Source organism: Rhinichthys klamathensis, unplaced genomic scaffold (genome assembly GCF_029890125.1).
Source record: "Rhinichthys klamathensis goyatoka isolate OS25496 unplaced genomic scaffold, OSU_Roscu_1.1 h1tg000296l_1, whole genome shotgun sequence".
Classification (NCBI taxonomy): domain Eukaryota; kingdom Metazoa; phylum Chordata; class Actinopteri; order Cypriniformes; family Leuciscidae; genus Rhinichthys; species Rhinichthys klamathensis.
The window spans coordinates 2,225,649-2,241,306 of record NW_026606815.1 but is presented as its reverse complement, the minus strand read 5'-3'; the positions used below and the strand labels follow the sequence as shown (position 1 = coordinate 2,241,306).

Below are 15,658 nucleotides of genomic sequence, written 5' to 3'. Positions count from 1 at the left end.
CCTCTGGAAATCCAGACCGTGGTTTCCAGAGCTGGTTCAGATGGTGGACAAAGTCCCCTGGCCGATTCCGTTGAAGAAAGACCTCCTCACGCAGGCGGAGGGGACGGTATGGCTTCCACGACCCGATTTATGGGCTCTCCACGTGTGGCCCCTCAATGGGTACCCGGGGACCTTCCTGAGAAGGTCCTGAGCATGATCAATGAAGCCAGGCCCCCCTCTACCAGGCGCCTGTATGCTTTTAAATGTTTTCTAGCTGGTGTCTGGACAAACGTTTTGAACCTGTGTCATGTGAGTTACCAGTGGTTCTCTCCTTCCTACAAGAGCTATTGGACGCGGGCAGGACTCCGTCCACGCTCAAAGTGTATGTGGCAGCCATCGCAGCTTATCATGCTCCGGTGGCTGGCCGGTCACTGGTAAAAAAAATGACTTGGTGGTACGATTTCTGAAAGGAGCCAGGAGGCTTAACCCCTCCAGACCTCCATCTGTTCCGTCTTGGGACCTCTTCTTTAGTCGCCCGTCACAAAGCAGAGGATATCCAGATGGATAGTTGATGCTATTTCTCTGGCATACACCTCAGTGGGTCATGTTTGCCCTATTGGTACTAGAGCCCATTCGACTAGAGGCATGGCCTCTTCTTGGGCTTGGTCTTCTGGGGTTCCCATTCACGATAGTTGTGCGGCGGCCGGTTGGTCCTCGCCTTCTACGTTTGTGAAATTCTATAATATGGAGGTTCCTTTCCTGCAGGCAAGGGTCCTTTCAGTGGGAATTCAGACCCGACAGGTGTCCGGTCTTACCCACATAGTATGTCAATGTCATAAGCACACATTCATTCATTCATTATAAAACCCGCCTCTGGCCGGTTATCATTCGCTTTATATTTAAGACCCGACTGTGTCTGGTCTTATGTTAGGGGGTTAAGAAAAAAATGAATGTTTGAACATTATATTATAGAAAGGTATATTATGAGGCCCGACGGTGTCTGGTCTTATTTTTATACACTGGTTTATGGCTGGCTCTGTAAGCTCAGAGTTCTAGAGCTGCAGTTCAACCAGCTACTCTGTGCTGCGTTTTGCATGGCGTCCCCACTGCATATAGCTACGCAATACGAAGTGGACATTCTCGAAAGGGAACGTACTCGGTTACTAACGTAACATCGGTTCTCTGAGAGTAAGAGAGTAAGTATTGCGTAGCCGGCCGCACTGAGTAGCATGGCAATATGTCGAATACCAAGCTTACATTAGCTACTATTCCCCACCAATTCACAAGCACAAGAGAAAGTATTTTGTACTTACATTTAATACCCCTGAAACTCAATGGAAGTTGATTGAAGATGGCATAGTTGGTAGTGTTGTTATAACCAGTCAACTGAACCAACAATCTTTTCACAAAACTGACAAAACCTTGTCAAACTGTCAAAATCCCTCAACATTCCGTGCATGAGCTACTTTCTGACATTCTAACTGAAAGTGGGTGAATATCAAAATACATGATAGAAACATTTTGTTAAACCACAAACTACGGCAGAAATACACGGAGCTCAAACGCGACACATGTGCAGCAGCATCTCCACAGCAGTGCGCGTCCATTATAAACCTGACGCTGCACAGACCACGGATGGCGCGCTGCTCATCTCTCTATTTTTACAGCGATTGATTCCTGCCGGTTCCATAATGAGACTGGCTCGGCCAGAGACATTTTGGGCGCTGCGGCATATTAAATATATTATAAATAGTTTTTACGCGTGAAAAATACAATGTGTGGCGAGAGGGCATGACAAAAGAGCGAAATTAGTGACTGTCACGTGACACTTGAGAGCCATGACTGCACTGTAGCAGTTACTGTTACACTGTTTAATCTGCAAGCTAGCTAGCCTGCTAGATAGCTAGCCTGCTAAAAACACCAAGCTTACATTAGCTACTATTCACCACCAATTCACAAGAAAAAGTATTTTGTACTTACATTTAACCCTCTAGGCGCCACGGTCGAGTTTACTCGACGAGATGCGGCTCTGAATAAAATGGCCGATTTTGTCAAATTGGGTGTCAAATTTCGTTCGTCCTCCCTTCCACTGGATGGCAGACATGTCATACTTCATCCCCAAATCAAAAAAACGTCATGTTTCTATACAAAATGTTCAAATTAGAGCGCATTGAATCAGTGCGATCAAAAGCGGAGCTAGTGTGCGAGTGAGGCATGTTATCAGATCCTCTCCGCAATCGCGGCGACAGTATTGTGGTGGAGACTTTGTCTAATGCCACTGGGTATGTTAGACGAGGTCGAAGTATTCATAGGAGAGTTAGGAGACAACGTGGAGGCAGGGTCAGGAGTCGCAATGACAATGACAGCAGTCCGAGCTGTGCACACTCGGCGCGCTCGCGCGAGGCAGATCTGGGCGCGCTGCTCGTATCATCTCACTCATGATCTGTGCCTTGCCGTGGCGAGTGAGCGTTTGAACTAAACAGGTCGTGTCTACTTGTGTTTGTATGTCATATGAATAAAATATATTTGCCCCATACATGGAATCAGAGTGCCTACTGTATTTAGTAAATGGAAAATCTCTACAGCAAAAGGCCAATCACTACATGCATTCTGTTTGTTTCTACCATTTATTAGTAATGATTTACACAGTTTGTTTACTACTTACTATATACCTGAGCATTCAGTATTGTGCAATATAGCATACAGAAGGTGATGGACATTTTGGGGGAAAAGAAGTGCTGCATTTTATCATTTAAACATGTGACTTTTCATGAAAATTCTATAATACAAGATATGACCACCATATGACGTCATAATATGCAAATTCGATGGGAAAATGTAATCCCTACATAAACTTTGGGTCTTCCTTAATATTTCTCTAATTTACAAAAAGTCTCTATCTTTTATCACTTTTAAGATATAGCCTTTAGAAATTATGATGTCAAAATCGAACGTTTTAGGAAAAAACCTCTGGCGCCTAAAGGGTTAATACCCCTGGAACTCAATGGAAGTTGATTGAAGTTGTCATAGTTGGTAATGTTGTTATCAAAATCCATCAACATTCCGTGCATGAGCTACTTTCTGACATTCTAACTGAAAGCGGGTGAATATCAAAATACATGATAGAAACATTTTGTTTAACCACTTACAAGTGTTATGTTGACAACACTATTGAAACAATTACTTTTTATTACAACTGTACATGAATAAATAGGAAATTTGGCCCTGGACTAATAGGGTATTCTATTTGTCCATTCTATTGGCTCTATTCTATTTTGAAGACCTGTGCTGGCTGCACAAGTCTAATTTAAGGCTCTCACAAATAAATAGTATGGGTATATTATACATTTTCTGAGTCATCAGAGTGCCTTGAGTATTTAAGTTGTTGAGTTTTGTGTCCCTGGTGTTCTTTCATGCCACAGGGATAAAAGAAAGCATACAGATTAGGCGGAAATTGTGAAAAAATGTGTGTTATTTCTGGTTTAAAGAAGTCATGTGACCTCTGTGTTTGTCAGACAGATTCAGTACTGGGCTTAAATGAAAGCCTAAAAGGTCCCCTTTCCAACGAAACCAAGCACCATATTATAGAATATTGACAATATCCCTAGCATGAGCCTAAACCAGATATACACAAGATTTCAAAAACGGAATTTATTTTAGGGGGTAAGTAACTTCATGAGCTGGAAAAAGTGATTTCGCTACCACCCCTGCACTGCTATCGTGATTTTTCTAATACTAGGGGTGTATACCTTGCCAAAAACAAGGATAGCATTTGTCCCCCCGATGATACCGTAATGTGATTTCTATATAAGAATGATTTTGATAATTTTTTTCTTATTTATGTATATTGTTTGATCTTTGTGAGTATGCATGTTGAAACTCATTGCAACAAAAATGTATTCAATAAAGTCAACATTAAATAATATATTTCTTTATACATTTCATTATAATGTCATTTTAATATAATTATTCACAAAATTATGGCCATACCACTCCATTTCCCGGACTTTCTCCATTGCCGAAAGTACTTGTGAGCACCATCAGAAGGCTCTCTGTCTCAAGCTCACTGAAATTATAGTCCTCCATGCATACCAGCTGTATTAGAAAACAAGAATGAATCTTAGATTTAGATCACATGTTTTGTCGCTGTTCATATACTGCACTGATAATAATACAACATTTGAAAGCATTTTTCAAAGACAGCATTTCTTACCCTGGTCTCGAAGGCATGGTTGAGCATGGTTTTTAGTTTTTTTGCAAAGGTCAGTGACTTCCCCGTTTCGGTGGCATAGAGAACAGTGCAGTGCACTCTCTTGGCCATGACTGTATTGATGAGCATTTGAGAAAAAAACACTGCTCTAAAAAGAAAGAACACAAATATTTTTATGTAAATGCCATTGGTCGTTGGCATTAATGAAGTACAGTGTTGTTTTGTTTGGAGAAGCTGCTGGTCTGTTAGTACCTTATCAGTCCTTTGAAGCTGACCTTACATCTCCGAAGTCCTTTCTTCTCATCTTTCCACTTGTGTGTTAGCCATGCATCAGCCTTCAAAAAACACAAAAACAGCACATATACACTATATTTACATTGCTAATGTCAAAGTTTTCATTAGAAACACTGCTATTCAAAAGTTAGGGGTTGGTAAGATGTTCTAATGTCTTCAGTCTTAAATTATTCTTCAGAAATCATTATTATATGCTGATTTGCTGCTCAAGAAACATTTATTATTATTATTAGGGGTTCAAGCACGGAGTCCTTGGCTCAAGGCGGACAAAATGCAAGCATCGGATTAGCCTGTTGCGCTGGCAACATTTTGGGGAATTTGGAATTTTTCAAAAAAACTACTTTTGCGAACTAGTCCTAGGATTTTGGCCCGATCAGATCCAAAGCAATGCAGAAGGATTCTCTGGAGTATGACTATCAAGAATTATTTTTTTAAAAGTTGAAATTTTGATTCACGGTTGCTAGGGGGTGCCAAAATGTTAGAAGTGGGAGGAGCCACTTTTACCTAAATGGCTATAACTCAAAAAGGAAATAAGATATTTCACCAAACTTGGCTGACATATGTAAGAGCTCCATCTGAGGTCACAGTAAAAAAAAAACGCGGCGATTGGCCACTTGGTGGCGATATAAAATTGAAAAGACATGAAAATGGTCATAACTATGCAACCGTTGGTCCGATTAACTTTAAAATTGGCATGCCGTGTCTTTGTCCGAGCTGCCATGATTGTTTATGCGTACATTGACAAAACAAAACATCTCCGCCATCGGTGAATCAATTGACCGTTCGCAGGCCCCTCCCACAAAACGGCCATTGTCCAATCACACATCATAGCAACCGTTACTATGTGAGCAGGTCCGTCAAACATTGACTCCAAGCAAGATGGTGAAGCGGTGCGCCCACGGAGTTTGTAAATCGGTCACTAGGTTGTCACGTGTCTGTCCTGTCTTGTATTGCACTTGGGTGTCTTTGTTATGTTGGGCCATGTGCTCTCGTTATTGTTTGATCCCTCCCCCTTGTTACCTGATTAGTGTTTGATGTTGTGTGATTCTCTGTGAGTATCTCTGTTGAGCATAGTTATACCCTGTGAGTATTTGCCTACTGTTTTTGTCCTGAGAGAAAGTCCTATTCTTTGTTTACCGTTTGTTCTAGTCTAGTTGTTCATCAGTCCTAGTCTAGTTTTGTCATTACGTTTGCTGTTCATGTTTTGCCCCCTCGTGGGTTTTGGTTTTCCCTGTTTTCTGTTTATAATAAACTTTGTTTCACTGCATCCTGTCTGCGCTTGAGTTCTTCCACCTGTTCCCTCTTGATTTGTTCCCTTTTTAAGTCTCCTCTTGTTTGCAGTCTTTGTCGGATCGTTGTCATATGTTTTCCCAGTTTCCGTGTGATGGTCTTCGTGTTCAGAATCAGTGTTTGTTCTTCAAGTTCAGTTTTGTTTAATGTCTAATTTATTGTGTTTTCCCCCTTGTGGGTTTTTGCTTTGTGTTTTGTTTTGTTTTGTTTTGTTAATAAATCATCCGTTGTTGCACTTGAGTCCTACTCTCCACTTTTTGTAACTGTATCGTGACAGAACGATCCGACCATCCATCGCATGGATGACGATGATTTTGATTGGATGGAGGATGACGCTTGCATGGACGACGATGACTTGGATTGTTCAGACTACACAATCGCTACATTTGGATCGATCCAGTTTTCCACTATCTTTCATCATGACGGAATGACTCCGTCCTCTAACAAATCCGGCAGAATTAATGTTTTTCAGGCCCTCGCTTTTATGGTTCATCAAAGGGAGGAGTCGGAGCGTCTGGCCAGGTTCTCGGGGACCCGTGGATGTCGTAGAGGAGGAGGAGAGGGTCGAGAAGAGGTTCAACATCACTCTCCATCCTGGCCCCCCTTCGATCCTGGGCCAGTGAGGGACAGCTTAGAGCCTACTTCTCGCCGTCACGGACGGAAAAGGAGGAGGAAACGCCCGTCTGCACAGCGAGAGACTGTTCACGTCACGTCGGCCCAGCGTGAGACTGTTCACGTCCCGTCTGCCCAGCGAGAGACTGTTCACGTCCCGTCTGCCCAGCGAGAGACTGTTCACGTCCCGTCTGCCCAGCGAGAGACTGTTCACGTCCCGTCTGCCCAGCGAGAGACTGTTCACGTCCCGTCTGCCCAGCGAGAGACTGTTCACGTCCCGTCTGCCCAGCGAGAGACTGTTCACGTCCCGTCTGCCCAGCGAGAGACTGTTCACGTCCCGTCCGCCCAGCGAGAGACTGTTCATGTCACGCCTGCCCAGCGAGAGACTGGTCACGTCACGTCTGCCCAGCGAGAGACTGATCACGTTCCGTCTGTCCAGTCTGGGACAGAGCCAGAGATCCCCTTTGGCGTGGCCGCCAAGGTTGTGACGGACTATCTGGAGCGTCTGGCTCGGATCTTGGAGATGCCAGTCTCTGCTGTTCCAGAACCGGAGGCAGAGCTAGTGTCTGCTGTTCCAGAGCCGGAGATAGAGCCAGTGTCTGCTGTTCCTGAGCTGGAGCCAGTGTCTGCTGTTCCTGAGCTGGAGCCAGTGTCTGCTGTTCCTGAGCCGGAGCCAGTGTCTACTGTTCCTGAGCCGGAGCCAATGTTTGTTTCTGTGTTTGTGTCTGTCCTAGTGGCCGTTGCTGTTCTGGTGGCTGTTCCTGAGCCAGAGCCTGTTCCTGAGCCGGTGCCAGTGCCAGCGTCTGCTCCAGAGCCGGAGCCAGTGCCAGCGTCTGCTCCAGAGCCGGAGCCAGTGCCGGCGTCTGCTCCAGAGCCGGAGCCAGTGCCGGTGTCTGTCCCTGAGTTGGTGTCTGTCCCTGAGCCGGTGTCTGTCCCTGAGCCGGTGTCTGTCCCTGAGCCGGTGTCTGTCCCTGAGCCGGTTTCTGTTCCTGTGCCGTGGCCGCCCTGGCCGCCCGAGGGGTCGTCTCCGCCCTGGCCGCCCGAGGGGTCTTCACCGCCCTGGCCGCCCGAGGGGTCTTCACCGCCCTGGCCGCCCGAGGGGTCTTCACCGCCCTGGCCGCCCGATGGGTCGTCTGCTTCGCCCTGGCCGCCCGATGGACTTTGTGTTTCGCCCGGGTCTCCCAGGACTAAACGCTTTGTCCCTCCCGTCCCACCCTGGTCTGTCCCTCCCATCCTGCCTGATGGAGCGTCTGGTAGCCGCTCCGTAGGGAGGGGGTAATGTCACGTGTCTGTCCTGTCTTGTATTGCACTTGGGTGTCTTTGTTATGTTGGGCCATGTGCTCTCGTTATTGTTTGATCCCTCCCCCTTGTTACCTGATTAGTGTTTGATGTTGTGTGATTCTCTGTGAGTATCTCTGTTGAGCATAGTTATACCCTGTGAGTATTTGCCTACTGTTTTTGTCCTGAGAGAAAGTCCTATTCTTTGTTTACCGTTTGTTCTAGTCTAGTTGTTCATCAGTCCTAGTCTAGTTTTGTCATTACGTTTGCTGTTCATGTTTTGCCCCCTCGTGGGTTTTGGTTTTCCCTGTTTTCTGTTTATAATAAACTTCGTTTCACTGCATCCTGTCTGCGCTTGGGTTCACCTTCCACCCTCATAACATAGGTACCCCGATAGATTGTCTGGAGGAGTTGTGTTCTTTCCATTTCCAAAGCCGAAAACACAACGTGAGCTACAATGGATAAAACAGTGTGGACGGCCCCACTCCCAGTTAAATGTGTCGAACATGGTTAACTCGCGTGCAGCGTGCGTGAGACTGAGACACTGAGACTAGTCAAAGAAACATGGAGAAACCAGATCAAGAGGATCCACAAAGGAATTACGTTTTCTAAAGGGTTGTTGTTTACATGATATTCTCAGGGGAAAATGAGCAGCAGTGAAGCACCCGTAGACTAACGTTACAGTTCAGAGGAGTGCACGTTCGCAACGGGGAAAGCATGAAGCTTACTTGACAACATCAGTTCATATATCAATATCGTAACGAATAGAAATAACCTTAAATAATATAACGTTATGGTTATCTGCATCTTTCCGTCTCTTATGTATAGTTACTTTTTAAACACGAAAATCGCATTCAGCATGACACGCAAGCGGTTGCCGTGGTAATGAACAACCTGCTTGTTAAAGCGAATAATCCTGTATCTGAGGCAAAATTACTAAATATGCAGCGCGAGTTATATATTTCTAACTCCAAACAATTAGCCACTGAACCAGCTTATAAAATCTTCTTCAAGGCTGTGCTGGTTGCATTTGAGGTACAGGTCATGGGGTTTCTCAGATTTCGCTTGAGACCGGTATAAGCATTAGCCTCGATAGTAGTCGTGTGTCTCCTTCATTGCGTATTTTTATGTTTTGAATATATCCCTCCACTGCATACTGTAACCCCTTTTGACTCAATCTGGAGGATATCGCTGAGGTGTTGCTCCAAAAAAGGTCACTGACACGCACGGGTATATCTCTTCCCGTCATGGCAATCTGTCACGCTGGTCGTGTTAGACCATTTGTTTGACGGGTGTAGCAACAATAACTAGGGGGCGTGGCTTTTGCCAACGGTCAATTATCATTAACTGTTGAAAAAACTTTAAATCCATATATTGCATTTGGTAAATGTACTGTATTGGCTATAAATGCTAATTTCCATCTATGATTGAGATGGTAACAGACTTGCTAAATAAAACATAATGGGCCCTATCTTGCACTCGGCGCAAATGACTTTGTACACTGACGCATGTATCATTCCTATTTTGCACCCGCGCAAAGCGGACTTTTCCCTCCACAGACACACATCGGTTAACTAAGAAATACACTTGCGCTCCCCGGGGCGGTTCAGCGCAAAGAGGAGGCGTGTTCCGGCGCAAACTTTCCCTCATGCTATTTTGCTGTTCTATAAAACAAATGCGCCACTGACCAGAAAAAACCTAGTCTAAAGTCAGTGGCGCGTTGCGCGTTGTTCATAATGCTATTTTAAGGGCGCATGCTTGGCCATAATCAATGTAGCGTGTGCACAACGCGCATACACTTTGATTCTCTCATCTAAGCAGCAGTTTTCATTTTTGCAAATCATACATTATTACGATAGATAGATAGATAGATAGATAGATAGATAGATAGATAGATAGATAGATAGATAGATAGATAGATAGATAGACAATTTATTATAAAAGCATACATGTAGCTTACACATTTACCCAAATTATCATACGCCTGTTTAACAGAAGTTAATTTGGGTGGGTTTCTCAAACTTTCTCCATCCCCAATGTCACTTCTCTGTGTTTTACGGCCCTGACGAGAAAGTTGCTCTCCTCGGCTATGAACCGCTCCTGGCGCGCGCATGGCAAATCTGCCGTTATAATAGGGATCCGCTTTAGAACAAGCGCGCCTGCTCTTAAAGGGAATGTGAGATGACGCTCTGATTGGTTTATTTCACGTTACGCCCAAACCACACCTATGAATAATGAAGCTACTTCAGACCAACCCCTTTTAGATTTGCGCCAGGCGCAAGAGGCATTTATCCCGCCGGGAAAATAGCAACAGCGCCGGGATCCGCCCACAAAGTTACTTGCGCTTTGCGCTTTGACACTTGCGTTTCAGATCGTTAAAATAGGGCCCAATATCTTTTTTCGCATGTGCTTAAAGGCCTCAAACCGCTTGAACCCCGATAATTGCTGCTGGCAGCTATATTTATTATTATTATTATTATTATTATTATTATTATTATTATTATCATCATCAATGTTGAAAACAGTTGTGCTGCTTAATATTTTTGTGATATTTTGTTTTAGGATTATTTGATTAATACAAAGTTTAAAACAACAGCATTTGTTTTAAATATATATATATATTAAACATCATAAATGTGTTTACTGTCACTTTTGGTTCATCCTTGACAAATAAAAACTAAATCTTCAAACTTTTGAACTTTAGTATCAGTCTTGTTTATATGTTACATCTCTAGTGGGGTCTAACACAACCCCAACCCCCCCCCCCCCCCCCACCCCTTCTAAAAATATGTTTGATGTATAATCAGACAGTTTGATACCTGATAATAGAAAAAGGGAGAAAGGATGTAGTTGAGCATCTCCTGATGGTACACAGGGGTGAGAGAGCCAGACATGGGTGGAACCAGCCACACCCAATCAGCTGGACAGCCTCCACGCACACGAACTTCTGTCTCCATGTGCTGCATGAAGGACTCGCTTGCTGTATGGTGGTCTGTGATGGTGACCTTATTTTTCTGCACAGCAATATAGCAACATAAAGTCCAATAAATATCTATATGGCTTTATCTTTCCTAACACTGTTTTAATACGTATTATTTCAGATACAATAACAGTGAGATGATCTTAAATCAATTTGCATATCAGTATTTCAACACTACAAAAGTAGAAGGACACTTTACCTGGTAACTATGAATAACTGCAACATTAATAGCCACGAGTGCCTGGTCTTTCCACAGTGAAGACAGCTTGCGTGTTTCTAAGCCCATTAGATTTCCAACGCACTACAGGACATAAAGCAGTAAAAGCAAAACATAAATATCAAAAGTATCAAGGTGTGCTAAGCTACCGCCATGAGATAGTGAGGACAAACTACCTCCAAAACGTTGTAGCGCTGGTTGTCACAGAAATCCCGCACTCCAATCTCTGTGCCCATGTACCAGCCGTTGAAAGGACATGCTGTGAATTCCAGACCACCGATTTCCATTAGCATGTTGGCTACTGCAGGAACTGCATACCACTTGAGGTTTAGATCTTTGAACCATTCATACCTGGACAAAAGCAGAGCACACTGTTTAATCAGAGAATAAACTGTAAAGAAAATTCTCAAACCATAATTCTTTAATTCTTCAAATTTAGAAATCAAATATCTCTCCCTTTTCTCTGAAATGACCCAAATGACTTACTCTGGATGCTCTATTGGGACCTCCAGAATCAGTTCTGAAGGAATATCAAAAAGTTCAGGATCCTCTCCATTCGCCTGCAGGACTAGTGGCAGCACATCAAAGTGACCATACTTTGGTTTCCATCCTAGCTGAATACACACCTATAAAAATAGTGCACAATTTCCAGCAGTCATATCATGTGATTATTTCTTAACAGAGGCAAATGGTTGGCAGATGCCATTTAAGAAAAAGTAAGAGATCATATAAAGCAGAGTGTAACGATCACCAGCTGTAGTGCCCTCGAGAGCCACCAGAGGGCACTCCACAATAGACTATGATCACTTTCTCACAAACTACATTTCCCATACTCACTGCCTGGACTCATCATCACTGATCACATTCACCTGTACCTCACTGTCACTGATTGTATTCACCTGTGTCTTGTCATCCTGCTAGTCTCAGTCTATTTATACCATGTTCATTCATTCACTCACCGCAAAGTCTTGTTGTACTGTGTGTCTGCATTTCTGAGCTTTTTCCCGTGTTTGTTTTGCTGTTTTCGACTTTGGATTGTTCTTGGACTCTGATTATTGCTGTCTGCCCTGACCTCTGCCTGTTTCTTGGATTCTCTATGTGCATTCTCCATTGTCCTGTCTGCTGACTCCTGACCCTGCCTGTACGACTATTCTATATTAAAGCTGCATTTGGATCTTCACCTCCAAGTCTCGGAGCAGTTCATAACAGAAGACTTCGCCGAACTTGAATCCAGCAGCACAGATCTCACCTGATCTTCCCAGCATGAGCCGGGAGTTTGCCGGTCAGATCGCGGCCTTGGCCCTGGATAGCCGTGATCTGTTCCAGTATACCTGGGGGTTTGCCCCCCTCGCTGCCTCCTGCTCTCTCGGTGATGAGGCGATTAAGCTGTGTTACCGGCTAGGGGCTAAGGAGGTCGACCCGAGGGAGCTCCCCGATCTCTCGGGTCTGAACTGGAGAGAGGCACTCGGTCGATGTCTGGAGACCTTCCTTCCGCGGTACGCCAGGTCATCACCTGATCTCCGCGTCCAGCCAGAGACCGTCCAGTCAGAGTCCGTCCAGCCAGGGACCGTCCAGCCAGAGTCCGTCCAGCCAGAGTCCGTCCAGCCAGAGACCGTCCAGCCAGAGACCGTCCAGCCAGAGACCGTCCAGCCAGAGACCGTCCAGCCAGAGACCGTCCAGCCAGAGACCGTCCAGCCAGAGACCGTCCACATCACGTCTGCACAGCCAGAGACCGTCCACGTCACGTCTGCACAGCCAGGGGGGGGGCATGTAACGATCACCAGCTGGAGTGCCCTCGATTGCCACCAGAGGGCACTCCACAATAGACTATGATCACTTTCTCACAAACTACATTTCCCATACTCACTGCCTGGACTCATCATCACTGATCACATTCACCTGTACCTCATTGTCACTGATTGTATTCACCTGTGTCTTGTCATCCTGCTAGTCTCAGTCTATTTATACCATGTGCATTCATTCACTCACCGCAAAGTCTTGTTGTACTGTGTGTCTGCATTTCTGAGTGCTTTCCTGTGTTTGTTTTGCTGTTTTCGACTTTGGATTGTTCTTGGACTCTGATTATTGCTGCCTGCCCTGACCTCTGCCTGTTTCTTGGATTCTCTCTGTGCATTCTCCATTGTCCTGTCTGCTGACTCTTGACCCTGCCTGTACGACTATTCTATATTAAAGCTGCATTTGGATCTTCACCTCCAAGTCTCGGAGCAGTTCATAACACAGAGGACATACAGTGTATCTGTCCTCCTCAAAGCTTCTATTTTCATTACCTGTGTAAACTCCACACCTGCTGGGTCCCCGATCACACTGCCATCTTCCATCTGATAGCCAGCATACTTTATAAGCTGACCGTTCCAAACACGGAAATCATGATCTCCATCCGTTCTTTGAGGAAACACAGTGATGACAGACCTGCCAAAACCAAAGGATAAGAGGAGTTCCACAGTTAATCAAAGTCAGAGTCTAAAAAAAAGGTTTATATGTTTCTTTGGGAATCTGTCATGAAACAGGAGAGAAGATACGGAGGTAAACATAACAGTTCTTTATTAAAGGGTTGGTGGTGATCTTGAGGATCTGCAGGCAGGTGAGTGATGAGCATAAGCAGTTCAAATGACAGTCACACTTAACTGGCAAGTCTTTCTGTTTGCAGGTTGAAGACAAGGACAATTATTACAATGGGTCAGAGTAAACGAGTCTCAGGAAGAGGATGATGAAGGTACGCAAAGGAAGGTGAGTAGTCAGGTAAATTACTCTCGTGTAGAGCCTGACGAGACCAGAACATGAGTGTGTGTGAATTGGGCGCTATTATATGGTGTTTGATGAGGGGCGAGAAGGTGATTGATGACAGCTGGTGGAGATTGAGGAATATGTGCAGGTGGTGGAACAGGAAGGATTCTGGGTAATATAGTACTGAGGTGACAGGCATGGTGACTAGAGATCGTGATAGTACTCCCCCTCCTGAAAGAATCAAAAACAGAATCCAACCGGGGAGGGCGGGCATCCTCACTGTAAAAAATATTTTAGCAATTTAGTTATTTCAACTTATTTTTTCTTTTTTCAACTTAAGTTTTCTACTCCTCAACTTATCGAAAGTAGTTAGTTAAACTAAAAAAAAAACATGCAAAAAGATAACACAAAATATGAGTTAAGTTTTTTTTACAGTGCTGGAACCGAGGCAGGTGGCAGAAATGTAACAGGTGGATACAGGCAGGACAAGGAGCCTCCAGGATGGTACCGTCACCCAGTGCACCAGCAAGTCGCCGGCAGCTCAGGGAGCCAGGGTAGTGCCGGCAGTGCAGGGACAGGTAACTTGGGGATGGCCTCCGCGGCCATGTCACTGAAGATAGTAGTATAGGAGCTTCCAATGGCCTCCGTGGCCGGAACACAAGAGACAGGGATACCGGAGTTTCTAATGGTTGCATTGGCATGGCCACTTCAGTCCAGACTGAGCTCTGGGACGAGAGTGTTCTCCGGAGTGGGAGCCAACACTGGACTGTGCTGGACAATGACAGCCGACAATTGAGAAGACTGGAGTTACAGAAGAAACGGATTTGGATGTTAACTTTGTTGCCAGGTCCGTGCTGTTTGAAACAGCTTTCCTAGACTTGGGAAAGGAAACGTAGAATTGTAAGACGCGACAGGGCTGTAGCAACGTTGTTGCGCAACATTCAGCAACTGCGAGACGACGTATTAAAACTGCATATGGTAATCAAATTGCACGGCAAGAGCGCAAGTGTTTTTTCTCGTAATATCCAGTTCTCCTGTTACTCAGTTTTGTATTTGCCACAAGGTAAGGCTATCTTCGATTCTCTGCTTATTTTGAAATTTTAGAATGACCAGCGCGGGAAGCACGCTCGTTTTTCCAGGCCGCCTTTGTTCAAGGTTGCATAGCAACGACAGACGCCACGAGAGAGCAAGCGCTTTTGGAAAGGAGAAAGCGGCACTCTCCATGAGGACGAGGAAGTATCAACAAAGAATTAATTGATTTCTAGCCCTTGCATTAGCTTTACTACTAGATATATTTATGGAGATGAGAAATAAAAAGCCGTCCTGTACAGCTATGATCAGCTGTTCGGCCAAGATTTCGATGTTGTTACGGAAAGGCCGAAGCTGATCGGTTGGTTTTTGTCACGATGTTACGATGTTTTCATCTCGCCACGCGCACCTACAATTGAAATAATGAATTTGCGCGCAAAAAAAACGCGATATGTGAACGGCCCCTAAAGTGGACTCGGGTGCGGTTGTATCGATGTAGTTTTACGAGTAGGATTACATGAGCACAGTATCGGGCCGACACCCAGTAGCTACTGCTTATGCCATTAGTCCATCAGAAAAGCAGTTCTTGGCTGGATAACTCTTAGCAGGTTTAAAAAGCCTTTTAAAATTAAATATGAACACAGTTTTGGATTAAATAAAAGTACAGTAAAGTCAAATAAAACACATTTTATCTCCTGTATTGTTTGGTAACACTACAATAAGACACCATGTTCATTAACATTACTTAATGCGTTATCTAACATCAACACATTGAGTGAACAATATATTTTTACAACATGAATTAATGTTTGTGAATGTTATTTCATACAAACACTTGTGTGACGATCTGCAGCTGGAGTGCCCGCTTGAGCCTCTGGAGGGCACTCCTTCCTAGTTTATTGTTTCCTATGTTTTACCCTGGACTGATTATGGTTTATTTGTTGCACCTGTTTTAGATTAAGCGTCCCTGATTTAAGCCTGAGTTTTCCCTTTGTTCAGGGCTCAGTATTGTATCTATGTATGT

The 15,658-nt window shown here is 44.5% G+C and overlaps 1 protein-coding gene across 1 annotated transcript in view; it reads right to left on the bottom strand.

Moving 5' to 3' along the window:
• The window catches only part of LOC130103694 (nitric oxide synthase, inducible-like), an 82,103-nt gene that overhangs the window by 41,254 nt on the left and 25,191 nt on the right, over positions 1-15,658 (bottom strand). The window contains exons 4-11 of the mRNA XM_056269988.1: positions 13,149-13,290; positions 11,347-11,486; positions 11,037-11,211; positions 10,843-10,944; positions 10,483-10,677; positions 4,442-4,524; positions 4,193-4,337; positions 3,970-4,074 (exon numbers count right to left, since the gene is read on the bottom strand). Coding sequence (XP_056125963.1) covers positions 3,970-4,074; positions 4,193-4,337; positions 4,442-4,524; positions 10,483-10,677; positions 10,843-10,944; positions 11,037-11,211; positions 11,347-11,486; positions 13,149-13,290 — 1,087 coding nt within the window. The remainder of the gene's footprint in view (positions 1-3,969; positions 4,075-4,192; positions 4,338-4,441; positions 4,525-10,482; positions 10,678-10,842; positions 10,945-11,036; positions 11,212-11,346; positions 11,487-13,148; positions 13,291-15,658) is intronic.